The sequence below is a fragment of the Thamnophis sirtalis genome, unplaced genomic scaffold, assembly GCF_051295495.1.
Source record: "Thamnophis sirtalis isolate CommonGarterSnake01/CBP01778 unplaced genomic scaffold, rThaSir2_p1.2 scaffold_7, whole genome shotgun sequence".
Taxonomy (NCBI): domain Eukaryota; kingdom Metazoa; phylum Chordata; class Lepidosauria; order Squamata; family Natricidae; genus Thamnophis; species Thamnophis sirtalis.
In genome coordinates this window covers 11,136,626-11,164,581 of record NW_028261387.1, presented here as the reverse complement: position 1 = coordinate 11,164,581, position 27,956 = coordinate 11,136,626, and the positions used below count along the sequence as shown (strand labels likewise).

The following is a 27,956-nucleotide window of genomic DNA, read 5'->3' as shown; positions in this document are numbered from 1 at the left end:
GCGACCATTTGCCTATGCGCCCCCATTACTACCAGCGCATTTACGATTTTACCTCCGAGTGCAATTGCAGCCAACAAATCACAGGAGCATCAAATATACTCTCTCATCCTGTCTTTATCTAAATGTCAAGTGTATTTAATACATTGGCTTAACTGGCTGCAACTATGCAGCTGCACAATGGATAATTGACCCTCTTTTGGACAAGATTTTGTCACTGTAATTTATTGCGAATAAAATTCCTATCCTCTGGGCAGCTTACATCTTATAACAGCGCTCCCCCAAACTTTCTGGACTGGCGGACCAGCGGCGGTGGGGGTGGTGGGGATGGTTTCGTGTGCACGCTGCTTTCACAAATGCAGATGTGCCTGCACATGCACACACATGAGCGTTCTCCCACCCCTTCTGCCACCGGGTTCCAAATAAGCTGCGGGCCATGGACTGGGGGTTGAGGACCCCGTCTTATAAAAACATAATACAAGTCATTAAGTTACAAGGAGTTTTAAATACTGGTCAAGTGTATGATGACAGTTTTTTAATAGGCAAAAATCTGTGATTCATTGACCTGGGAAAGAAGATATACATTATATAGTATACACTTAAACCTGGAAAACTGAGACTCCCTTCGCTAAAAATTTAAACTTTCTAAATGAAATAAGGAAAGGAAGAGATAATTTCCCAAAGCCTCCAAAATGGTGCATTGACTTTCCGAATCATTTTATGTACATAGAGAGCAAAGCTTCTTAACTTATGAACTATGGGTTCCATAAGACTTTACAGGAGTCTCTGAACCACCACAATTTCAATTTCTTATTCAAACCAAAAAGGAATGAGCAAGTTCCTCAATGAAATTTACTTTGGGGCACAATTAAACTTTTTTATTTGTGCAATCTAAATTTATTTCAAGGTTTTAAGGAACCGGCCATTAATTTTTGCATGAAAAATGAGAGGGTACATTTGTAATGATTACATTTATATTCTGACTAGGGAAAGAAAATCCACTTCCTGTGCTATAAAATTAACCATATTAGATATTTTGTGTTCTTATGCATACTTTTGTGTAGCAGAAGGTACCAGCTTTTCAAACATTCTCAAAGATTAGGAACCATTTGTAATGAATATGTGTTTTCAAAATACTGTTACAAATATTAGGTTTAAACGAGGCCCAAGTATTGTTTTTGAGAGCAACTAATTTAAATTCAGTTTAATTATCTGAACTTTATGTCGTTATACTCAACTGAATAATATTTATTTGGAACAAAATCAAATATGTTATTTTTTTTTTTGACAAAACAGTCCTCCTTCAAAGACATTTGATTTAAAGTAAGGGTGTCAAACTCACGGCATCAAGTCATCATCACATGACATATCGGGACTCCCCCCCCCTTCGCTAAACTGGAGGTTGGCATGGCCAGCAGGTGGCACATTTGGTCCACGCGCCACGAGTTTGACACCCCTGATTTAAACCAACCAAGGTTTAAAAGGGACTTTAAAAAAGCCATTCAGTATGGAATTTTTTTTTTAAAAAAAATCCACAATTAATTATAGCATACAAAATATTCCAGAACATCCAAGATTATTTTTTATATTACCTTAGAGCCTTGTTTAGGCAGGAATACAGCATACAACATTTAAATACACTTAGTTAGAATGCTACCGATACAAAATTCTAAATGAGGCCATAAGGCAAGGAACCAATCTAAAATAGAAGACACTCAGAAAAATAACCTTGATTTTAAACAATACACAATGAGGGAGCGACAGTGGACAGGCTCTGGATATTATTTATTATAAAGTTTTCACTGAAAGGAAATTTTAGGTCACAGAACTTGAACTGAACATGTGCAGGCAGCATCTGATTTAAAAATAGGGAATGCTTTATATAGCATTCACTTCCTTCCTGTGGCATCTATCCAATACTTCTCACCACATTCTTCATGACTACGAAGTCAATGCTAAAATCTTGCTGTACTCTTTTTTTAATTACCTCAGCTGAAATGAATTTGTAATCCACTTATCTATTCAAATGTTCTAAGAAGTCTATATTCTTGTCCAAGGCTATAGAATTCAATGATTTATGTCTGATGGCTGTCTCGGATGATTCCCAGAATCTATATACATACCAAGCAATTTGTAATTCTTTTAAGGTTATGCAAATCAATTAGAACTAGAATGTAGCACCTAGCCCAAATGCTGTGTCAGGATCTGAAAAATATCACAACCTACCAAAATGCAAATTCAGAAGAAGAAAAATTGTTTTGCGTATATTGGACACCTAAAGAAGTGGAATATTATTTCATCTCATATGAATTTTGTCTTTTATTGCTACAATTTGGGCTGAATCACCAGGATTGTACGCATGAGATTGGACTAATCCTGTTGTATAAATCGTGTGCCAGGTTCCGAAGAGTTAATGAAAACAGCCAAACACGGAAACGGTTTGAAATTTAGTTTATATTCTTCCTTCGGCAGGAACTAACCAAGAAAGCACTAAGGCAATGAATAAATTGTCAAAGCTGCCACCTGGTGCTCCCCACCATCTTTTATAGTTACTTAGTAATTAGGATAACCTGCACCTCGCGCATGTGCACACCCCATCCCCTCGTAACCCAAAACAAACACCACCCGGCAATTAATCGCGGATTGTTGTCAGTTATCACTAGCTTTGTAGATTTACTCAGCTGTTTGTGTAGGAGGGAAGCCTGAGGAGTCTTGGCAGCTGGCCCCGGTTTCTCCCCTGAATGGCAGCTCCAGGCCTCTGGGCTGGCCGGAGCTGACATCATGCATATGCTCTCCTTGGTTATATTTCCAGAATTTAGAATTTATCAATGCATTAAGTGAGAACTTTCAGCTGAGGAAGAGGAACTGTGATGATAAATCTACACCTCATTAAAATAATGGACTGTGAATATATACTGTCAACACTAAAATAAGCATTTTTTCCCCCATTAAAGGGGCAAAAATAAATTTAAAAATATTCAGAAAATGGGCTGATGAAGAAATTAAGCTTAAATAATGTTTTACCAAAGGAACAATTATATTGAAAACTTTAGGCATTTATGTTTTAACAGAACATATTAGTTGTGTTACACTATTCCAGTAGCCATTCCCTCTCAATTGAACTTATAACAGGTCAGAGAGAGATATAACAAAGATTAAAAATTAACCTAAACCAACCCCTAAAATGCTTGCATAAACATACTAAGAACTTTTTTTTAAAGTTTCTAATGCTACTATTTATATTATTGATCAGAATGTAATCCTTATTTTAAAAATAAAGCACTTTTATTAAACAATAAACTGAACCATTGATTTTGCAATGCAAGAATCACAGTAGCAGGATTAATGATTAATGTAAGAGAATCTACTACAATCTTAAAAATTCTGAAAGTGCTCACAAACAAAACTTTATTATTGGAAATAACTTCTGAAAAGCCATCTTCTATACTTGGAAAACTATAATTAGCTCCAGAAAGCTGTATTTTCTTTGTGAGTCCTATCCCATCTACGCTTCTACATTGTTACCAGTAGACAGTAACAATAGATTTAATCAGTGGTGGGATTCAGCCAGTTCGCACCTATTCGGGAGAACCGGTTCTTAACTTTCTAAGCAGTTCGGAGAACCGGTTGTTGGAAGAAATCTCTTTTTGTCTCTCCTCCCTCACCCCACTTTACAGAGCTAATCCTGTAAAGAAGGCAGGAAGGAAACATTCTGGTGTTGTTTCTAGCCTAATCTTTATTACCCTGCTTACAGAAACTTTCTCTCCAATTAACTCTTGTTACATTGTAACAGCTAAGGCGAAGCGCCCATCGACCTGAGTGATGTTGAGTTGGCCACGCCCACCCAGTCACATGACCACTGATCCTCGCCTACCCAGCTGGTCATCAGGGCAGAGAATCGGTTGTTAAATTATTTGAATCCCACCACTGGCTTTAATGTTGCAGTCCAACATTTGCAATCGTAGGTTGGAAGACAAGCAGCATGGCAGAAAGAGCTAGTCTCCATAATCTCTTTTTTTCACACATGAACTAATCAAGAACAAGAACCTCTTTCTTTCACAGCAAGCTAATCATCCATCTGTTCCACAGAATCCATAAGATTATAATCAAGTCTTGTACTTCTGCTTTCTTTGTTATTACCGTAGTTCTGCTAAAACTTAACCATAGTAAAGCTATTCTTATGGAAATGTTATTTTTCCTTCTGCTTCCGTAACCCCACATTATCATCATTTGTTCTAACCCAATCTTATCAACAAAAGTAAGAGGCTGTAAGATATTTCTTAATTATCAATTATTTGCTAATGAACAAACAAAACAGGTTTAGTAACATTTCAAAGTTATTTTCTTCACAGTAAAGCTGAAACCAATTCTAGTTTGGGAAAATCATCTTCCAATGTTTTTCAAACAGTACAGACAAAATGAAAACGTTTCTATGTACAGGTAGTCCCCGACTTACGACTATAATTGAGAATTTATGTTGCTAAATGAGAAATTTGTTTTGTCCCATTTTATGACTTTTCTCGCCATATTTGTTAAGCGAATCACCGCGGCTGTTAAATTAGTAACACGGTCGTTAAGTGAATCTGGCTTTCCCATTGACTTTGCTTGTCTTGTAAAAGGTGATCACATGACCTTGGGACACTGCAACCGTCATAAATGTGAATCGGTTGCCAAGTATCCATCCGAATGTGAATCACATGACCATGGGGATGCTGCAATGGTCATAAATATCAAAAACGGTCATAAGTCACTTTCTTCAGTGCAGTTGTAACTTCGAACGGTCATTAACTGAACTGTTGTAAGTTGAGGACTACTTGTATTCAGATACAAAACAACAATATTTTTGTTTCGGTGAAACTCATTTGATCCAAATTTGCATATGAAACTAATACATTTAAAAAAAACTTCTGCAATTGAGGTTTCTAACTTTATCCAAATATATGTCCTCCAAATGGGCCAGACTCCCAAAATTGCTAGCTGGAAAACTGGAAATCGCAGTCTATCATATTCGGAGGGCATTCAGCTGATAACAGCTAATAGCTTTTAATGGTAATTCTGACACATTACATTGACAACTTAATGATGCATAGTAAAATGTTTTTATCATTCTCTCCTAAGTGCTTTTTTAAATTTCGCAAAAATTTGTCAAATTATATATCTAGCCACATAATACTGTGTGAATAGAAAGAGAGAGATATGTAGGCATTCTGTAATTCAGAGCCCTCCCCCCCCCCCAGCCTTTTGGGTACCAGGGTCCGGTTCCGTGGAGAGTTTTTTCTGCAGACTGGAGGTGAGGGTGTTGCATGCTTCCTGCATCCCACGGATGGGGCTTCGCTTGTTTGCGCGGCATGCCGCAGCCTGATTCCAGTCCACCAACCAGAGGTTTTTTTTTGGGGGGGGGGCTGCTGCAATTACACTTTATAGTCATTTGCTTATGTATGCCAGATGTGATCATAAGGAAATATATTAGGAAGTTGGCTCATTAAAATCAATAGGTTTTTCTTTGCAGTAAATTAAGATTCATATGGGATACTTCACTCACTTTCAGTTTCCTTTTATCAATGAAGATTCAACCATATTCAGTGTATTTGGAAGAACAGGGTAGGACAGAACAGAAACCAAGCCACGATGGATACAAATACGCACAAGTAAAGGAGGAAGACCAGAGATCAAGGTGCTATCAGCCTTACCCATTGTTGCTGTTGCTGGAGCTCTCTGATGGTATTCTCAGCTTGCTCTAGTTTAGTAATGGCCTCATCACTCTGTTGTTTGATGGTGGCTAGCTCCCGTTTTGTAAGATAGTTTTCCTCAGCTTCCTGGGCCCTCGTCACTTGTCCCTTAGGACATAATTTTCTTTTTAAAGCAATTGGAAGATCGATCCAGGGAAGACCGAGAATTTTACATATTTATTCTGCCGTACGGTTAAGTTCTTGCAAATTGTCACATAAGCGTTAACAAGCCAATACATCAATTTAGTAAATTAAAGCAGTTTAGTTACTGCACCACCTTAAAATGTTTAGTATTCTTAAGCATGGTCAGTTGTGTACCTGCATTCAGTTGAACTCTGTTCATGCATTTATTACTTCATTTGTGCATGCACACGTCCGTTACAAGTTCATAGTAATCTACAGAATTAGTGGCAAAAGATGAGAGCCCACCAGTGATTAAGAATCCTGGATGTTATTAGAAGTAACATGCAGGCATGTGCTTAGATATTATCTGATATGGCACAATTGCTCAATTAATTACAGTAAACATTTCATGTGAAAATGCATGTAGTTATCCATGCACTAAAAATAGAAAGCTAAGGGCTTGTTTGGTAGCAGAAAAAATAATTAGTGTGAAATACTAAAGTAGTATACCTGTATCAATCTATCTGCCAAGGAAGCACTTTCCTACAAAAAGGGGAAAAAATTCAGACAGAAATAAGAGAAAGGAGAAATAAAGCAACAGAGTAAAAACAGGGAATTATGCTCAAATTTTACCTACTTTCCCAATACAATAAAGCATGCATTTTCCCAATAGTCAAATCTTTCAGTAGCATAGGCTAATTGATTTTGAAAAATAACATATTTTTACATTTTTCTTTAAAGTTCAATAGTTCCTTGCATAGAGAATTCTGCAGTTACGTGTAGAATATATTTAATCGAAGTATTATAAACTGAAAGGAGGCATAATCTGAGCATATTTTAAAAGTGTGGCTACCCAAGAAAGGTGGAACTACTTTTGCTAAACAGGATTTAAGGAATAAGGATTCAGTAATGAAAAAGTATGAAGACTTGAAGTATACAAATGAAATATGGCTAATTTTAGCCAATCTGGCTAATTTATCATTTACAATAGAAGAGAACTTTCAGAGTAATTCAAATAGTCTGTCATTTTTTAATTCAGAAACATCCACCTTAACCACAAATGTATCAGACATTTCTACCTGTAAATACAGCAACTCGGAACAAGATAAATCAGCAGAGCCACAAATTTGCTTTAAGGAGCAAAGGACACAACTAAATGAAAATGTGTTTGTACTAGCAGATTAGATTAGATAAACTTCTGGATATGTACAGATTAGGGAGAATTCATACTGTAGACCAGTGGTTCCCAAACTTGGCAACTTTAAGACTTGTGGACTTCAATTCCCAGAATTCTCCAGCCAGCAGAGCAGAGCTGGCTGGAGAATTCTGGGAATTGAAGTCCACAAGTTGCCAAGTTTGGGAACCACTGCTGTAGACAATATATTCAAGATGATTTGAGATCTTAATCTTTTTCTAAAGTGATATGATTTAGGAAGGCAATTTCCATCTACTTTGTGAGATCCAAGACAGAAACTTTTAGTAACAAGTAATATTTCCTCAGAACATACTAAGGACGGTTCTCGTTATGGGGAATAGCCATATCCTAGGGAAGAAAAACGAAGTTTTGGGATCAAGAACTAAACTTTTATGGCTCTTTTACTTTTTGAAATATATATATTTTTAAAGAGCTGTGATTAAGTATCAGAAAAAAGGAATCTTATCTATTCCCACTGAATATCTATCAGAGAAGGAAGGAAGGATGGGTTATATTTCATGCTATGAGTGGCAGCAAGCTTTCTACAGCTGAGGAGACAATGACAATGATGTCATATTGATAAGACACCAAAATACATTAAAAATATTCAAAGAAGGTACTAGCTAATCATTCAAGAACACTTCCTGAATCATAGCCTTTCCTAGGGATATTGACTTACCTAAATTTAAAAGCTAGGCATAATAAGATCTATCCTAGAAGACAAGCACCCATACTTACTAGGCCCTCGTTACTTTTCAAGCTTTCCTAAAATGGAGACGGATCTCTAAAAAGCTTGTAAGAATGTAGCATGACATAATTTATACATAGGATGCGGAAAAAAGAATATTAGCCCCTTAGATCAGGGGTCAGCAACCTGCAGCTCTGGAGCCGCATGTGGCTCTTTCATACCTCTGCTGCAGCTCCCTGTCGCTGGTCAGCACCACAATTTTGAGAGGAGCTACGGGGTGGAGTGGGGGGTGGGGAAGCACAGTGTACCAGGAGGAGATGCTATGACAAAAGGTGGGTTTTCCAGTTGGCTCCACAATTGATAGGGCTTTCAGTTAGGACAGGTAGAGGAAAAAGGATGCTGGGCTAGGAGGGGACTCTATGGGGGAACCGGAGTTGAACGAGGGGCTTTCAGTTAGGACCTTTGTGGCTCTTTGAGTGTTTAAGGTTGCCAACCTCTGCCTTAGATCCTTTGGGTTCAGCTTTGTAAGAAACAACAGATTTTCTAAATCTGAGACCATTCAGAAATACGCCAAATAAAAGAAGTTCAAGAACATTTCAAGATGAACGGCAGACCCTAAATTCTACTTACTGCTAGGATTTTTGGATATATTTTAGGGGCTGGGAGCAAGATTTGATTAGACTGAATTAGGTATTTCCATCATATATTTAATCTGATAACTACATTTTTGGATATTATAGAAACCTTAAGAACAGATGTGTGAAAACCACTTCATTCTACTTTTAAAACCATAGTGAGCCATATCTTCATCTTATTTAGGACAAAATAATAAACCTCCACTGCTAATAGGAAACTGAATCATCACTGCTTAGGCATAGAGCAGAAAATTAGGATAGATTCTCTAATTCTTGCAGTTATTGCTGCCTCTACTAGTAAGAACAAAATAAAATTCTGCCCTAAAAGTAAACATTTGAAAAGTGATGATAGCCTTATAAAAGCAGGAACATTGAAGAAACAGAATATTTTTGACCATTTCTTTATGCTTCAGATTTTCTGCTGTTCTTGATATAAGTACCAGGCCAATATGAGCTATTAATCATAGCTTTCACCCCTGGGAAACGTTCAGTTTATTTCCACATTCCCAAGGAAAGTAGGGTTTTTCAGATTGCCCTCTCATTGGTAAATATTTCCCACACCACAAGTTTATTTGCAGTACCTTCTGCAGATTAAAATAATGGAACAAATTGAAATGGAACAAATATCCGGCACGACACAACCCAATTATGTGCATTTTAATCCATATTTTCTAACAATGCTGCATCGAGAATTTAAATGATATATACAACACTTCATTTTTAAAAATAAACTGTTATCATTGCTATTCTTCACCTCACTGTTACATAATTATGCTAGGTCCAGTTATTTCTGTTTAAATACATTTTCATCTTCACCATGCAACTGCCTGACACAGTTTTTTCCTTCATTAAGAACTTGATTCTGACACTATTACTTGCACTTTTCTCTCTCCCTCCCCGCCTTCTGAAAATTAATGAAACAGGCTGATTTTGGAACATACTTGATCCTCTAACTGTCAAGAGGAAAAAAACATGGCTCATAGAAAAGGATCCAATTTTCTAAAATGATTACATGTCATTCTTTATATGTCTACAGTACATCTAGGAATTAAAGGATGAGGCAAAATGGGAGACAGTTATTTGATCTTATTAGAAATTACCGATATTTGGATAGAGACATAATTAATTTGGAATTTGACAGAAACTCCATTCTTCACAGTTCTTCAAAGGAAAAGGATAACGATAGCTATTCTGGTCTTAAAAATCTGGAAGTGCCTTGAGTCGCCATGGGCGAATAGGCGGCAGTATAAATTTAATAAATATATAAATAAATGCGTGAGTATATTTGCAGCAGTATGAGGAGGAAATAAAATTCTTCATTTGATTTAAGCATAACTCAAGCAAAGATTTAATGAACAATTGACAAATGACGTAATTCGCCTGTGTTTTACTTTCTGTGATAAGCTTGGAGCAAAAACAAAATTTCTAAAAATAATTCAAGTTTGAAAAAAATAGACAGCAGCTAGACAGGTTGTCATATTTTCTCAGTTAATTGTAAGCACCAAATAAATGGAAAATATAGGTGGAAAAATCTATTACACAAATGCGAAGAATTCTTTTCTTAATGCACAGTAGAAAATGACTTGGTTTCCTTTTTGTACCTGAAGATGCCAACTGTTGAGTGTTATCCATTGTAAATATACTTTAATTCCCCTCTCCCAGTGAATTCCATGATACCCATGCTTACGTTTTCATATAAAATGGCAACTACATGTATACTTTAAAAAATCAAATCTTATTATGAAAGCCCATCAATACAAAGAACAGAAATAACACCACATATTAATCTTCATGCAGCTATTCTCTTATTAATAAAATATTTATAACTAACATAATTCAGGCTTCAGTTTCTTGGCCACTTACTTTTTCCAGCGTTTCAATTCGCTGTTTTAAGAGTCTGTTTTCTGTTCTCAATCTCTGAAAATCAAGCAAAACTGTAAAGAACATTATCTGAAATATTTATCAAATAACTTCTATCTTCTGAAACTGAAGGAGGTTAATGTTTTTTAAAAAGAATATGGGTCGTTCTGTAGACTGCAAGGCTTATAACAGCTGTTAGACTCAAAGCTAGATGCTTCTCAGTATTTCCTCAAAGGGGAAAACAGACTCCTGATGTATCTCATACCCCGCTCCTTTCTAATGGTGTAAAGTTATAACATTTTGTAAGCCTCCCAGAGCTGCTTCAAATAACAAGATGGGCGGCATATAAATTTAATAAACAAACAAACAAATAAATATGGAAGCTGATATGTCAGTGATCATCAGAGAAGTTACAACTTAATTCAGAATTGCTTACAGCTACCGTATTTTTCAGAGTATAAGATGCACCTTTTTTCCTCAAAAAAGAGGCTGGAAATCTGGGTGCATCTTATACACTGAATACAGCATTTTTTGACTCCTGAAACTCCGCCCCCTTCACCAAAATGACCATGCATAGATTGAAGGAGGCTTTCAGAGAGCTCCTGGGGCTGGGAAGGGCAGAAATGAGCAAAAAACAGGCCATTTTTTGCTTGTTTTTGCCCCCCCCCCCCCCAGCACTCTACAAGCCTAAGGGCTATTCGTGCCCTTTTGGGGGGGAATCGGTGCCGTTTTCACAAAAAATGGGCCGTTTTGGGGAGGTTTACAGAGTGCAAAAACTTTTTTTAATAAATTTGCTTCTTCAAAACCTTGGTACGTCTTATACTCCGAAAAATACGGTAGATTTTTAATATGGTACTCAAAACCAACACTGTGGATGCTGCTTGCTTTCTCATTAAAATATATTCAGATGTGCATGTATTAAATTTAAATGTTAAATTTTCTATTAAATTCTGGCATATAGTAGAAAGATATTTTGCTTTTGCTAGAGTCCTTGTTTATTCATCTATGGCAACTGTATTCACACCTTTATTCCAAAGGTCTTAAAACAATGGATTCTTGATTTTTCCTTTTACATCACATCTCGCACAATATTAGTTTCAGTACTCTTCTGGCAGAAGATAATTTTGAACTAATTCAAAATGAAACCTAATATTCAAACCATTTATAAAACACTGATTCTGAGAGCTACTTCTGAATTAGCATAATTCTATTAACTTCTGTATTTCCTGTTATATTCATCAATTTTTTTAAAAAAAACTACAACAGAATCCTTAAAATGGCTATATTAAAAAAAAAACAAATAAAAATAAAAATAAATGAAATAAACCCCAAAAATATATATTTCATATTTTGTAATAATAATCCCGTCCAATCTGTTTTTTTTAATTACACAAGTAATAAAAATTCCTATTACTTTGCTCAGATAATTAACTACTTACCTTAATTTCAACTTGTTCTTCCATTTCCTTTGTTTTTATAGTAGTATATTCTTTTTCTAGCCTAAAGAATATTGAAAAAGACATGATAATCTCTTTTTAATAATATGTAACTGTACTTACTAGTACTTATTGTTCATATTAATTTGTATGGGGCATCAGTGGCTATGGGGAGGCAGGGGTGAGAAAGAAATGAAGGTTAGATAATGGGTAGGCCAGAAGAATAGGCCCTATAGAGAGAAAATGAAGGTGCCTACATTTTCTATCTAGGGATGAGAATAAACTTTTGTTTATATGACTGGCAAATAAATTGATTTTCTAGAAACATCTATATAATAAAATCCACATATTTATGTAGAAAGTGAATGACATAATTCAATGATTCACCTCTTTGTTATAATACCGTGTTTCCCCGAAAATACGACATGTCCTGATAATAAGGCCATGCCACATTTTTCTGGTGGGCAAAAATATAAGCCCTCCCCCGCAAATAAGCCCCCTGGACAACCTCCCACCTGCTGCTAGGCAGAGCTCCGCTCACCAACCTAGCAGTGTCCCGAAGGTGCAAAGCCATGGGAACCAGGCGGGGAGGCAAAAGTGATCGCATTGCTTGGCGCCTTCGGGATACCGCTAGGTTGGTGAGCCGCGCTGTGCCCAGCTAAAGAGGGGGGTTGCCGGGCAGCTGCTCTCTTGCGAGTGGGCTCCCAAAGAGCCGGGCACAGACTCAGGGGGGAACAGCCATGAAGCGACCATGCTCACGAGCAGCCACCCAGCAAACCCCCTTTCCAGCCGTGCAGAGCGGCATTCACTGGCATTTCGAAGGCGCTAAGCCGCAGGAGCCGCGGCTTGGCGATACCCCTAGGTCAGTGAATGGCGCTGTGCCCGGCTGGAAAGGGGGTTTGCCAGGTGGCTGCTCATGAGCATGGTCGCTTCATGGCTGTTGTGTTGCGCTGCTGCGACAGCGCAACACAGCCATTCGCCCATGAAGCTGTGCCCGGCTCTTTGGGAGCCTGCTCACGAGAGAGAGCAGCCGCCTCGCAACCCCAAAACAATAAACCCTCCCCTCATAATAAGGCCCAAGCCATATTTTGTGAGTAAAAAGAAAATAAGACCATGTCTTATTTTCGGGAAAACACGGTAGCATGGTGGCATTTTTAAAGAAAAGAAATACTTACTTTTTCATCTTTTTTGCATTATATTTAACTTGGTAAGCCATTTGGATTAACTTGTCTGGTCCACCATCAAATTGATGTGGAACAACCTTTTGAAAGTGCTGGAAAGAAAATGAAAGCATAGAGTCAGAAGTGAGAAATATGGATTTATACTCCATGTGTCAAGTAATACAATACAATGGTGTATTTAGCTTACCTGTAACATCCCTTCCATGTCAAGTTGCACTAATTCTACTTGATTCATCTGAAGCAGTGCCACGCCAACCCGAAAAACAATCTCTAAACCCTGTGAATAATATCATTATTTTTTTTCCAAATTCATAGCTGCAATGCTTATTATTTAAGAATTTTTAAATTAGCCTTACATTGATCTATTTATTGGAAAATGACACTAAACTTAATTAACAATCCATTATAAATGGGGATTTGAATTCAGCTTCCCCAGAAACACAAAATGTTAGCCATCATCTAATTGGATAGTCATGATAGCTTACCTCAGACATAAATATATCAAATATTCTTGTTGCAATTGGTAGTGGGAAAGATGTAAGAAAAATAGTTAAGAACCATGAGGACGCATACATGGAAGTATGGAAACTCTGGGCCTGGAAATGCATGAAAAGTTCTGGAAGTTGCTCCTAAAAGAAGAAACAAATCAAAAAGTTGCTTTCAATAATGTTTCTGAAATAAGTATTTTAAAATATTTTACATAGTTAGACATTGGAATTTGAAATCCAATCTGGAGGACTTCATATGTCATTAGAGATTATTATTAGAGATTATTAGAGATAAAATCATTAGAGATTATTTAAAAGTACATTAAACCATTTTACGTCATTATAATTAGAAATAGCAATAGCAATAGCAGTAGACTTATATACCGCTTCATAGGCCTTTCAGGCCTCTCTAAGCGGTTTACAGAGAGTCAGCATATTGCCCCCAACAATCTGGGTCCTCATTTTACCCACCTCGGAAGGATGGAAGGCTGAGTCAACCCTGAGCCGGTGAGATTTGAACCGCTGACCTGCTGATCTAGCAGTAGCCTGCAGTGCTGCATTTAACCACTGCGCCACCTTGGCTCATGAAGCAGTGTTATCTCATTAAAACATTTTACATAGAGAACATGCTCAAAATACAAAAAACAATGTCTTAAAAATCATAGATAAGAGTATTATTGCTTTCTACATTCTATGCTTTGGCATTTTTCTGCAATTATTGAATCCTTTTTGCAATTGATTAATGCTTATACGCTCATCTTTTTAAATCTACTGCTTAACAACAATATGGGCGAGAGATAACAGATTTTTTTTTCATGTACCTGTATCATGGATTCAAATTGATACATACAAAGGCCCAGCTCAGCCATACTTGGTTTGAAGAGTTCTCGAAGTCGATAATCTTGCATTAATTTAAAAAATACACAGAAGGCTTCTTCCTCTGGCATCTATTTTGAAGGAGATTACAATCACAGCTTAACCATCTTACTGTAGTTATAAGCACTTCAAAAGTTCACAAGACGTTTTCAACACTACTTAATTGCAGGTGTAATTCAAGAGATGCATCTGGAAAAAATTACACCTGCCAAGCCTTTAACAAGCTGTGTTAAACTGCAGCACTATATATTTATTGCAGTATCTAAAGAAATGAAGAAATAATACTGTTGGTGTTCTCAGGTCCTTACAGCCTCCCTATGTATGGTAAGCAACGTGGCATGACAAAACCGCGGTCCACTAAAGCGCGCCCGATTAAAGCGCGTACCTGACGTCATCAGCAGCGCGACAAATACAACTGCGGAGAAAAAAGGGCGCTTTAAAAAGCGCTTTTAAAGCAAGCCGATTCACGTAAAGATAAGGGTTAGGTTAAGGGTTAGGTTTAGGGTTTCGTTAAGCGTTAGGGTTAGGTTTAGGGTTAGGTTAAGGGTTAGGTTTAGGTTAAGGGTTAGGTTTAGGGTTAGGTTAAGGGTTAGCGTTAGGTTTAGCGTTAGGTTAAGGGTTAGGTTTAGGGTTAGGTTAAGGGTTAGGTTTAGGTTTGGGGGGGTTAGGGTAAGGTTTTCACGTTAATTTTAACTTTACCGCTCACAGCATGATGTTTTCGTCGCGCTGTGATGACGTCAGGTACGCGCTTTCGTCGAGCGCGCTTTAGTCTACCGCGGTTTTGTGGTGGAACCGGTAAGCAATACAGATGTGAACGAGGCTCCTCTTTCTTCTATCAATTTGAGTAAATATGTTCTGCGATTAACATACAATCCTGGGCCTTTCTACACTAGACTTCTAACATTAATAATTTCTGGGCAATAAAAAACATTGTGACCAATCTTTCTACTATTATCTAATACAGTGCTGGCATAAAGCACCATTGGAATTGGTGTTATCCGTGACCTCATGTTAGGGGAAAAAGTCCCTTTGATTTATAATCAAACCACATACAGTTATGGTTTAGTATCTTTCTGAATGAGATTATATACGTCTTGCTGGAAGATGTTACAATTCTCTAGAAATCTTCTCCCATGGAAGACCTATTTCTATATTCTAGAACAACCCTTTAAAGAAAAAAAGAGTCAGATGTAATGAGATTTTCTCCCTTTTAGTGAACAAATATATAGTTGCCTGCAGAAGAGAAATGAACATCATCTTCAAACCTTGACTCAACCCCAACAACTGAAGAGTGTGACTTGAAATATATATACATCTGTGATAAATTATGACCACTCCCAAAATAAGGGTGTTCTAATTTGTAAATATTGCCCCTCCTTTTATTATTACTATCTTACTTTAAATGAAGTAGTAGAATTTCAAGATAACGTTTGCAATAGGGGGGTCTTTCTTCCTACCTGCATAAGGAGCAGACCAACAATAAAAGCACTTCCTTGGCAGTAACCAACCTCACGATCCACTAAAGAATATGCCTAGAAAACATTAATAAGAGGGTAACATTTAGAAAGAATAATGAATAACCACGTTGACTTTCCCAAATAACCTTAATGCTTTCTATCTTAAGAAGTGAAGGTGCCAATGCCACTAAGGTGCTGTAAGCAGTGGTGGGATTCAGCCAGTTCGTACCTATTCAGGAGAACCGGTTGGTAACTTTCTAAGTAGTTCAGAGAACTGATTGTTGGAAGAAATCTCCTTTTGTTTTTTTCCACTTTACAGGGCTAATCCTGTAAGGAAGGCAGGAAGGAAACATTCTGGTGTTGTTTCTAGCCTAATCTTTACTGACCTGCTTGCAGAAACTGCCTCTCCGGTTAACCCTTATTACATTGTAACAGCTAAGGCGAAGCGTCCATCAACCTGAGTGACCTTGAGTTGGCCACGCCCATCCAGTCACATGACCACCGAGCCACACCAACCCAGATGGTCATTAGGACAGAGAACCGGTTGTTAAATTATTTGAATCCCATCACTGGCAGTAAGGTATCAGAATTCCCCAATATTTCCGGGTTGGCAGCCTGGAGCGGGAGGAGCGGGGAAAGAGGGGAAGATTTTGTGGGAGGGGCAGGGGTATATGTGTTTAGTGTGCGCACGTGCGAGCAAGGGCCCATGACATTTGTGATGACGCTCATGCAATTGGGCCTGCGAGTGTCTGCAACAAGGCTCGAATGAGTGGGCCCGCAAGTGTCTGCGATGACACTCGCGTGAGTGGGGCTGAACAACCCACAATGCTTGCAGTGATGCTCACGCGAGTGGGGCCGCTCCATGCTCCATGGCAATTAGACTACGACCCTGTAAGACCCAGTTTCTAACTTATTATGAGATAAATAACTGATTACAGTTTTATACAGATAATATAATAGTAAATTACATATTTACATTTTGAAGTATTTTAAATAAAATTCGTTTTAATAACTTTTAAAATTTATTCAATAAAATTCAGAAAAATGTCCATGTCCCATGAAAAGCACCATAACTAATTAGGATCCCAAGCACCATTATTCCTTATATGTCAGAAAAGAGACAACAGTATAGAACAAAGCTTGCTCCACCCTACCCACTCTCATGGCCTTCCGAAAGGCTATTAAGACCTGGCTATTCCGGCAGGCCCCGGGCTGTTGAACTCATGACTGAGTTCCAGCCCCGATTAGACTGGGTGTATGTTGTGGCTTTTTTTTAAATCTATGTGTCTGTGTTTTTAACTTTCTATTTTTTTTTTTTAATGTATTGTAAGCCGCCCGGAGTCCTTCGGGATTGGGTGGCCTATAAATTCATTAAACCTCTAAACCTCTAGTTGCTGCTTGTCCGATATGATCCATCAGTGTCCACCTTCCACCAGGTAGGATCCAAAAAATGAGCCCACTGTATCACAGAGACTGACCCCTGGAATGACATCTTCTTAGTACAGTGTTTCTCAATCTCAGCCCAGGAGAATTCTGAGAGTTGGAAGTTCACACTTCTTGAATTGACACGGCTGAGAAACATTGCCCTAGAGATGTGTACATCCTGCATCTGACTTTAGTTGGATGAGCACCTAACACCAAGCAACCTTTTTTCTACTCCTGGTCCAGTACAATTACCGCCTCATTTTTAGTGAAGTTTAAGGAAGTCTTATAATAATGTCCCATAAATACTTTCCTTAGCTATTACCCACATGGTACAGAAAAGCAAGGCAAATCACTGTGCTTTATTAATTATACACCCTAAAACAAGAATCCCTCAACAAGATTGAAAGATTCTCAAATACTGCATCAGCAAAGACTGGGTATTAGATTTGACAAAGCCTTTTCCTCATCTCCAGCATCTAATATTCAGAAGTAAATGAGCATTAACAATAATATTTATATGGAGGAAGTAAACCTCTTTATTATTCATGAAGACATTGGATTGCTAACTTACCTTCATGACATTAAATAAAACTTCCTGCCCAAGGCTATCTTTTTCTTTAAAAAAGTCGTGTTCAGGATATGTTCTAGCAATATCTCTTCTTATGAGCTTTTCACAAGGCGAAGTCATTTTCAAGAGTTCTGAATATTGATCCTTGATTGTCATATTTTGAGCTGTGCACAAAAGTTGCCACACTATTGCTCGGAAGTGATGTGGTATCCCTTTTCGAACAAGTTCCTAAAGCAGTAAAATATATATGTATTTAAAATTCTGATGAGCTTTCCTTATGGACAAAGTTTGCAACTCTCTACAAGGTTGTGAAAATTGAAATCTACCCAATAATCCTAGATTTTTTTAAAAAAAAAACCAGCTAAATGCAAACCAGATAGCAATAGCAATAGCAGTTAGACTTATATACCGCTTCATAGTGCTTTCAGCCCTCTCTAAGCGGTTTACAGAGTCAGCATATCGCCCTCACAGTCTGGGTCCTCATTTCACCCACCTCGGAAGGATGGAAGGCTGAGTCAACCTTGAGCCGGTGAGATTAGAACCGCTGAACTGCAGATAACAGTCAGCTGAAGTGGCCTGCAGTACTGCACCCTAACCACTGCGCCACCTCGGCTCTCCAGATGTAAATCCAGATGATTTACTATAGTTAAAATTATTACATTACTGTTGTCTCATTTATTTTATTCTTCTTTGCATCCCGCCTTTATTATTCTTACAAATCATTGAAGGCAGCAAACATAGCCAATACACCTTCCTTCTACTATTTTTCCCATAACAAAAACCCTAATACTGAATAACAACACTCAGCAAACCTTAATCTGTTTCTCTTTCTTTTTGCGTACATCATCCCATTCATTTACTATTCTCCCCCAGAGGATCCAGGAATCTTCTTCAAGATGGCTAAGATTGCTAGAAGCCGATGAGCTAGACACAAGTGAGGAGCCACTGTTTCTTCTTGATCCATTTACTGATCTCAATGATTTGCTGTCAGTCTCCAGCAACCTGGGGGGAAAACCACAAAATGGCTTGACTGTCAAAATATTCAACACATTGAATTGAATTGAGAGACCGCCTGCTGCCAATTACCTCCAATAGACTGATTAGATCCCACAGATTAGGCCTCCTCCGAATTCCATCCACTGGCCAATGCCGATTGGTGAACACCCAGAGGAGGGCCTTCTCTGTGGCTGCTCCGGCCCTCTGGAACGAGCTCCCATTGGAGATTCGGACCCTCACCACCCTCCAGGCTTTCCGCAAAGCCCTTAAAACTTGGCTGTTCCAACAGGCCTGGGGCTGATGAGTTCCTGTCCCCGCTCGAATGGTGTGCCTGTTGAGTTGTTTTTTAAATTGTGGTATTGTTTGTCCATGTCTTTTTTCCCCTATTTGTATCCCCTATCCCCCCCCTGACTTGGGTTGTGAGCCGCCCTGAGTCCCTTCTGGGAAATTCAATTCAATTCAACACATTGCTCTTTCATTCATAGAAAATATGACTGCAAGACAAATTCTATTTTCTTGCATAGATTTCATTTGTTATATCTTGACTGTATAACAGAATTTAACTATGTACAAGGCGTTTCTCAAGCTACAACCATATTTAACTTTTTTTTTAAAAATGAACTTTTATGCCTTTGATTTAACAGAACAAAAAAAAAACTTTTTATGCATGTATTTATAAACTACTAAAATTGTTGTCTGCTTGTAACCTTCAATTAGCTCAAGCAATGCATCATAGGACAAACATTTCTGAATCAAAGTACTGCAAATCTATTAAGTTAAACAATGCATACACAACATTCATGTTACTCCTGGGTAATGGAAATGTTAAGGCTCTTCAAACTAGTTGTATTCGCAAAGTTGTGACGGCAGCAGGTTTCTGCAGTTAGTTGCAGTGACATGATCATGATGTGCGATGTTCCCTGCCAGCTTCTCACAAGCAAAATCAATGGGGAAGTTAATGTTGTTCCTATTCCCACTGCTTTTTTGGCTTCCCATGATCATTCTATTTCTTGATATAGGTAAGGAAATATCTCTGAAAGATTGACCTAATGGCTCATAGGTTGTCTAATTATATTTACATGCATGAGATGCATATTACATATTATAATATGTATTATAAATTCTTCACAGAAATTTCAATGAAATATGACTATATTTAATTGTAATCATCATCTACATCTAAGTTAGGTAAATATGAGTCACTTTGAACTGCAAGATAGGTGGCAATATACATTTAATAAATAAGTACATAAACAAAAAAAAAACCTTGTTCATAAATCGCAAGCAACTTCAGCTTTCTAATCTGAACAATCAGTATTGGAAAGAACAAGCATATGATGAATTCTCTAGCAATAAGAATGACATGGGAGAATCAATTTGCATCGCCCAGCCATCAATTCCCATATAATAGGTAAATAGTTCAAAACAACATGATCATGCAAATGAAGTCAACATTATTTCTTCCCAGAAATATATTAACACATTTATAACATCTAATAATTTTAGGGCATTGCAAAAATATATGTTTTAATGAGCTGCCCAGAATTGTTGGGAGTCAGGTGGCATTCAAATCTAATCAATCAATCAATAAAGCATGATACTCACTGCATTCCAACAATGGTGATTTATCTTTTCATACAAACATACATAATAATTCAGTAAATCCAAAATATCATTTATGTAAAAAAAAAAACCTATAGTCTAAGAACTTCTGACATTTTTGACACCAATGTTAAAGTGCTTTCCCACCTTTAGGCAAATACACTTTTTAAAATCACTGCATTAAATTTATTGATAACAAATATTTCTAAAGACTAATTCTGGGCTTTTTTTTTTTTTTAACCAGAAAGGATTTGGTGATCACTTCTAATAATTTAGCTGTATCTGGAACTGAAAGTGCTGCTGGTCTAAACATCAACAGATGTTATAGTAGAAAAATTGCATTAACATAGAAAATGGTTAAAAGACACCCATCACCCAATGATTGATCTAATGTAAAGATCACAGCTTTTATTGAATTCTTCCACCTCACCCTTGAGGAGCAGGGATGAAATGCTCTGAAGTCTGCTACCGGTTTGCTTAGTGCGCACATGCGCGCATGCACACAGCGCAGCGCTGAAAATGGAGGATTAGGAAGCCATTGCAAAGACAAGTAGAAACAACGAGAGGGGGGGAACAGCTTTGCCACGTGATTTACATTCACTAGGAAGCAGGAATTTCCCGCTTTCTAGCGAATATAAATTGTGCGGCACAGCTGATGGTTGTACAGCTGGCTCGGGCAAACTGGTAGCATTTTTTACTACCGGTTCGGGTGAACCGGTCCCAACAGGTAGTATGTCTCCCTGCTTAACAGCCAACATAAGGAAAGAATGTTTTGAAGAGGAAGAGGATTAAGGGTTTTACAGGGGGCTGAAATCCTGGATGGGATGGGTTGTCTCAGGCAAGCTGTAAAATAGAATTGTGTTGGAGAGAATAGTTATTTTATTTTATCTCTTTTTATATTACATGCTGAGTATGTAGAACCTTATTCACTTTTGTCACTTTTAATAAAGTTGATTTGGGTGTGTGTGTTAATCCTAGAATTGCCTGGTTGCTTCCCAGACCACATAGCTAAACCAGTGGTGGGTTTCAAAAATTGTTGGAACCTACTCTGTGGGTGTTGCCTCCTTTGTGGGAGTGGCTTGCCACCCATGTGACCGGGTGGGAGTGGCTTGCCGCCCATGTGACCGGATATGAAATTATGAATTAGTACTTAGGTCGGTCCAAGTAGCTATTCAGAAACTCTGGCATTGAAGCATGCAAGTCTTAAAGCTGTCAAGTTACAAGGTCCTTGCCAGTGGTGGGTTTCAAAAAAATTTTGGAACCTCCTCTGTAGGTGTGGCCTGCTTTACGGGTCCACTGGTGGAACCTCTTCTAACCGGTTCGGTAGATTTGACGAACCGGTTCTACCGAATAGGTGAGAACTGGTAGGAACCCACCTCTGAGCTAAACTATACAGACTCCAAAAAGTTCTGTTCGGTTTCCCTTCTTGTAGCTGAGCCAGAGCTAATGTGGACAATGATTTCCTCTTCAATGGTCAGCTGCTTTCTCCAGAGCCCTGGTGTGGAATTGAGAAACTGGATTGTGATTAAGGGGTGGTGGCAGGAAGGAAACCTACTTTTTTAATCTCTGTTCATCCACACAGGTAGATTACCTCTAAACCGTATGTAGAGATGGGTTGGCTTGATCCTTGTGTTACAATACAGGCAGTCCTCGACTTACAACCATTTTTCAGTGATTGTTTGAAGTTACAACAGCACTGAAAAAAGTGACTTCAATTTTTCACACTTATAACCATTGCAGGATCCCCGTGGTCACGTGATCAAAATGTGGATAGCATGGCAACTGGCATGCATTGAATTGAATTGAATTTATTGGTCTTGTATGCCGCCCACTCCCGAAGGACTCCGGGCGGCTTACAATAAACAAAGGAAGGGGATAAATAGACAAATAGACAAACAACAATTTAAAATACACAACATTCATAGTTCCCGTGGGGCTGACTATTTCAACAGCCCCCCAGCCTGCCGGAGCAGCCAGGTCTTCGTGGCTTCGTGGTATTAATGTGGTTGCAGTGCCCCGAGATCATGTGATCATCTTTTGTGACCTTCTGACAAGCAAAGTGGATGGGGAAGTCAAATTTATTTATCAACCATGTTACTAATTTAACAACTGCAGTGATTCACTTAACAACTGTGGCAAGAAAGGTCGTAAAATAGGGCAAAACTCACTTAACTACTGTCTCACTTAGCAATGGGCTAATTGTGCTCACTTGTGGTCATAAGCCGAGGATTACCTGTATACATTTTTACCATTTGCTCTGTTTAGTTGAAGGATCTGCTGGCCTGCTCCAAGTTCATTTGGTGAAGCTATCAGTGCATGATGTGACAGAGATTTCTTTTTCAGACAGCTTCTCATAGAGCCTAAGACCAGAGGTGGGCTTCAAAAATTTCAGCAATGGGTTCTCTGCCCAGTTGCTGGGTGGGTGTGGCCATGGTGGGCGTGGCCTAGTCAGCCTCCTGCGCCATGGCCGGGAGGGGGGGGCGTTTTTGCTTTCTTCAGGCTCTGGAGGCTTTCCTTGAGCCTCCGGGAGGGAGAAAACTGCCTCCCCTGTGCTCTAGGGGCCAGAAACAGGCCTTCCGGAATGTCCGTTTTCCCCCTCCCTGAGCCTCCGTGTCGGCCTTCCACTTACCTTGCATCCAAAACGGGCCGCGTGGAGACTCTTGGGAGGGGTGGGGTGGGAGGAGCCAGCTAGGGGTGGGATTTGGAGGTTCTCAGACCTGGCCATAACATTCGCTACAGGTTCTTGTGAACCCATAGCAGCCTACTCCTGCCTAAGACGGTTTCTTGAGCCGAGGTGGCGCAATGGTTAAATGCAGCACTGCAGGCTACTTCAGCTGACTGCAGTTCTGCAGTTTGGCTGTTCAAATCTCACCGGCTTAGGGTTGACTCAGACTTCCATCCTTCCGAGGTGGGTAAAATGAGGACCCGGATTGTTGTTGGGGGCAATATGCTGACTCTGTAAACCGCTTAGAGAGGGCTGAAAGCCCTATGAAGCGGTATATAAGTCTAACTGCTATTGCTATTGCTATTTTGAAAGTAAAAGAATAAGAAGTTCAAGCCCCCAGACTGCTTTTTCAAACCTCAGGGAAGATCCTTTTGAAAGTATTTTAGGACTGAAGAACTCCATAAAAATGTAAGGAAACAAATACTGATTTTTAAAAAAAATGTTTTCCAGATATGTATTTGTATATTCTACAAAAAATATATATAATTTGTTTTTAAAAGATCCTATCTCTTCAGGTGAATTATAATTCCCAGTAAGAAATTTTACTTTGAGAACCTGGGAAGAGTTCAAAAGGAGCATAAGCACACCATACATTTCAATACCTTTCTCAAGAGATTACATGGACTATGGCTTGAAAAATTTAGCCTCTCTCCCCAGGCACAGGGGAGGCACCATCTGTCAGGGAAACTGATCAGGAATAGAAAGAAATTAAACATCTCCCCTGCCATTTATTCCATCATATTATTGTGTCTCCTCGCTGATTTTGACTTCCACACCCATTTTAAGAAAAGAAGTTCCTGAAATGAAGAGTTATCGACTGAGACAGGTGGTCCCAGGAACTGAATAAATACATAAATAAATAATCGTATGTGTGCTTCTACAGGATTCATGAAAGAGCTCCTGCGTATATTCTTTCAATTTTCAAATGACTTAACAAATACTATGCTAGTTCTTTGATTCTAATAATATAGGTGTGAAATTGTGATGAACCTAGCAAAATTGCAAGGCACTGTTCCAAGAAGCTGTTCTTTACAAGCTTCACAACAAACAAGTCCAAATTCCAGACTAAGCTTAGAAAATGCAGGATATATTCTGAAAGAAAAAAAAAAACAACCCAAAATACTTTTAGCTCTAATGCTATAAAACCACAATGTAAAAAAACACCCATACTGCAAAATATTGATCATTATTCTATTATGAAAATCTTACCTGAATAGGCTCATAGCTTTTTAATTGACAAGATTGAGTTTAATGCCATAAGCACAAGGTACTGTAAGCCATTTCCTTTCCATTAATGATTTACCTTTTGCAAATAAGATTAGTTGTTCACTGGGACTGAACCAAATCAACTTTGAAGGAGGGGAGGGACTTAACCCATTCTTTAACCTGATAGTTGTATAAAAAGTATTTTATATTACGTTCCCCAGAGAAAATATGTTACTTCTTTTTCATAAACATATTTCTGTAAACACAAGAGCTGCGCAACACAAGGTGGCGCAGTGGTTAAATGCAGCACTGCAGGCTACTTCAGCTGACTGCAGTTCTGCAGTTCGCCTGTTCAAATCTCACCGGCTCAGGGTTGACTCAGCCTTCCATCCTTCCGAGGTGGGTAAAATGAGGACCCGGATTGTTGTTGGGGGCAATATGCTGACTCTGTAAACCGCTTAGAGAGGGCTGAAAGCCCTATGAAGCGGTATATAAGTCTAACTGCTATTGCTATTCTACATCTGCTCAGATCCAAGGATTCCCCCACCAAATAAACGAAGTAATCATTTTAGAATTCCATGCATTTATCAAATCTAGGCCAATAGTTCCTGTAATTTGCAAGGGAATACGTTTACATTTATAAGTGATGACAGCAGCCAATTCATCCAACTTGTTAAGAATATTCCTTTCGTCCCTATATTAAACAAAAGATGGCTATGTTTAAAAAAAAATAATCTTAATTTATAAAGTACAGACCAAAATCTCAGAAACTTTCCCCAAAAACCCACAACTTATTATCCATGCGTGAAAGCGGGTGAAACTAAAAAATTGCTGGTTGGGGGAAAAGTAAGCTTGAACATGTAAAACAGGCTCATTTCTGAAAAAGAGACTGTGAAACCAACCAGCTGACAATGGAGCCGAGGTGGCGCAGTGGTTAGGGTGCAGTACTGCAGGCCACTTTAGCTGACTGTGATCTGCAGTTCAGCGGTTCAAATCTCACCGGCTCAAGGTCGACTCAGCCTTCCATCCTTCCGAGGTGGGTGAAATGGGGACCCGGACTGTGGGGGCAAGTTGCTGACTCAATTTGCTAAAAAAAAATTGTAAACCGCTTAGAGAGGGCTGAAAGCCCTATGAAGCGGTACATAAGTCTAATAAATAAATAAATAAAATGGTCTAAACAAGAAGAAAAGTATTTTAACACAGAAAATGAGGACAACCTATAAAGAACTCAGTGAAGCACAACAAGGATAGGAAACTGCCTACATTGCCTTTGCTGTCATTTATCATTAACTTATAAGGTAGATCAGATCTAGATATAGAGACAGACAAGAAATAAGTCTCTTCTCAGTGATTTAAACCCAGAAGCAATTCTTAATTATATGTTGGACTAAAGGAAGCCCGGATCACCATGTAAAGATTTGTACAGGTGTGATGAAACCAGGTTAATGGTCGAAACAGCATCATTTCTTCTAAAATTATTTTGGAAATAAAACGTACTTTAAAATATTGCTGCCAACACCCTATTAAGATACTTAAGAGTTATTATACTGAGCTGATTTGCTGTCTTAAGAATTGTTTCCCTAGTAGCTTAGCCAGAGGCAGCAGGGAGTTGTTATAGTCTCTCATGATTTGGAGTATATAAAGAATCAAAATTCTATTTAATTATAACATTGTAGGGATAGGTATTTGTTCTGACCCCCCTCGTCCCACACCAACACACACTCCGAGCCAAAGATAAGTTACGGCATTTAATTAACAGACAAACAGGTCCTTGGCAGCAAACCGGCACAGATAAGCTTGGCCAGCAATCCAGCATAGATAAGGCTTGGCAACAATCCAGCCTGCCAGGCTCACAATAATGTTCTCCGACATTAATTCCTGCGTTGACTTCTGCAAGAGGGGTGTGTGCACAAGTAGTCTTTTTATAGTCTGGAGAGGAGCCTAATGACCACCAGCTGAGTGCAATTACCTCCTGTAACTGCGCAACTGTTCCTGACGCCTATTTAACTCTTCGGTGCCGTGCATCCAGGAACAACTCACTACTGGCGCCGGCTCACTCTCCTTTGTCTCCTCCCCACTGGTCCAAGGCTCATGCGCCTCCTGGTGGCCAACCAGCCTCTCTGCGCCCTGCTCGGAGTCGGAACCCTGTCCAGGGTCCTCCACATCCTCCAGAGCCGACTCATTGGGCCCCTCACTGTCGGAGTCTGGTGGCAGCTCCAACGGCTCCTGCTGAGCCACAACAGGTATTATAGATATATATTGTTTTTGTTTAGAGGTACAGAACTCCATACTTACATAAAGAAACAAGGTTCCCTTTTTTCACAAGACCTACCAATATTTCTTTTCCGTTCACATAACTGTCTCCCTTTCTTTTATGTCTTTTTTTCCTTTAACTGTCCATTTCATTTTTGCATGACTTTGGACCAGTCGTTCTCTCAGACTCAACTTCTACCTCAGAAGTTGTTATTGTGGAAAAAATGGAAGGACAAAGAGCTGTTTATGATACCTTGAGGTCCTGTAGAAAAAAAATGTGATCTAAATCTAATAAATGAATAATATAAATCATGCTCCTGGTTTTGAATTATTAGAGCCCTTCATAAAAATTAATGAAAATATTTAAGTGGCTGAAAAATTTTATATAGTCAATGTTTTTCAAAGGATATCAATGAGATTATTTTTCCAACATCAGAATGTCCAAAAACTGGGCATGTACAGAAAGGCAAACAATAAATGATACTGCATACAAAATAATCAAAGAGATTCCTTCTCACGTAGGAATAGATGCTTTGAAGAATAACTGGTTAGCTGAAGAGAAATTTTGGCTCCCTGTATTCATAATGTGAAGGATTTCATAGATGTGGAAGTAGTACTTAAAACAGCATCTTGTGTACTTTTTTCACAACACAGAATACTTACTGCAAGATTAAAAGAAACTACATTTTTGTAATAATTATAATGATCCAATGCATTATTGTATCTGTTGGAAGCACCACCAGGTGGCACCATATGGCAAAGCTCATCTGGGCTAAAAAAGCTAAGGAAAGACTTGATTGAGATGGGAGACTTCGAGGAAACCCCAAGGCTTAGTCTATTCTAAAAAGACAAAACATGCTGATATAAGGCCAAGTAAGACCATTTCTATGTTGATGCCAAGAAAGTTCCATGAAGTGTTCCTGTAAAGGAAGTTTATCTACCTTACCTGAAAGGGACATAAGATGATCTTCTCCATTCATTAAAGGAACATATATTTAAGAGATTATTTAAATCAATGTTTATCAAACCTGGCAACTTTAAGATGCATGGACTTCAACTTCCAGAATTGTCCAAGAATATTGCGCAAACTAATTATAAACAACAAAACAGCACTGTTCACTGAAACGATTCACTGGAATGAATTATCATGTGCCGGTCGTGAAAAATTGGTGGAAACATACCTGTTCTGTCCCGTGATTCTAATAAATATGCAGACACAGGCTTGGTTGTCTGCCACGACTAGTTACGGAGATAAAGCCACCCCTTGGCTAGAAGCCTAGAACGCTATCTTCAAGAAACCAAGATTAGACTTACGGAATGCTTTCTCAATGGCTAGTAAAGTGGACTGTTGTTTCCTGCAAAGATTCCCCTCCCATCGCTCCACCTATAAGCTCTTGGGAGGGACCACAACAGTAGCCACCTGTCCCTATTTCCTTCTATGACATCTCCACAGCTGCTCCCTTCTCTTCTCAGCTCTACGCACAGGGACAACCTCCCTCTGTTCCTCCTCACTGCT

At 38.7% G+C, this 27,956-nt stretch overlaps 1 protein-coding gene across 5 annotated transcripts in view; it reads right to left on the bottom strand.

Annotated features, from left to right (window-relative positions):
• EVI5 (ecotropic viral integration site 5) overlaps positions 1–27,956 on the bottom strand; it is an 84,550-nt gene that overhangs the window by 38,718 nt on the left and 17,876 nt on the right. For 2 of the 5 annotated variants that reach the window (XM_087719304.1, XM_087719305.1), the window contains exons 3-13: positions 18,471–18,660; positions 17,662–17,886; positions 15,666–15,740; positions 14,154–14,279; positions 13,330–13,473; positions 13,032–13,121; positions 12,839–12,936; positions 11,667–11,727; positions 10,231–10,284; positions 6,360–6,392; positions 5,688–5,834 (exon numbers count right to left, since the gene is read on the bottom strand). In XM_087719304.1, the coding sequence (XP_087575430.1) occupies positions 5,688–5,834; positions 6,360–6,392; positions 10,231–10,284; positions 11,667–11,727; positions 12,839–12,936; positions 13,032–13,121; positions 13,330–13,473; positions 14,154–14,279; positions 15,666–15,740; positions 17,662–17,886; positions 18,471–18,660 (1,243 nt within the window). Of the gene's footprint in view, positions 1–5,687; positions 5,835–6,359; positions 6,393–10,230; positions 10,285–11,666; positions 11,728–12,838; positions 12,937–13,031; positions 13,122–13,329; positions 13,474–14,153; positions 14,280–15,665; positions 15,741–17,661; positions 17,887–18,470; positions 18,661–24,190; positions 24,252–27,956 lie in introns of those variants that run through there. The other 3 variants (XM_087719307.1, XM_087719306.1, XM_087719308.1) reach the window with 3 other exon arrangements.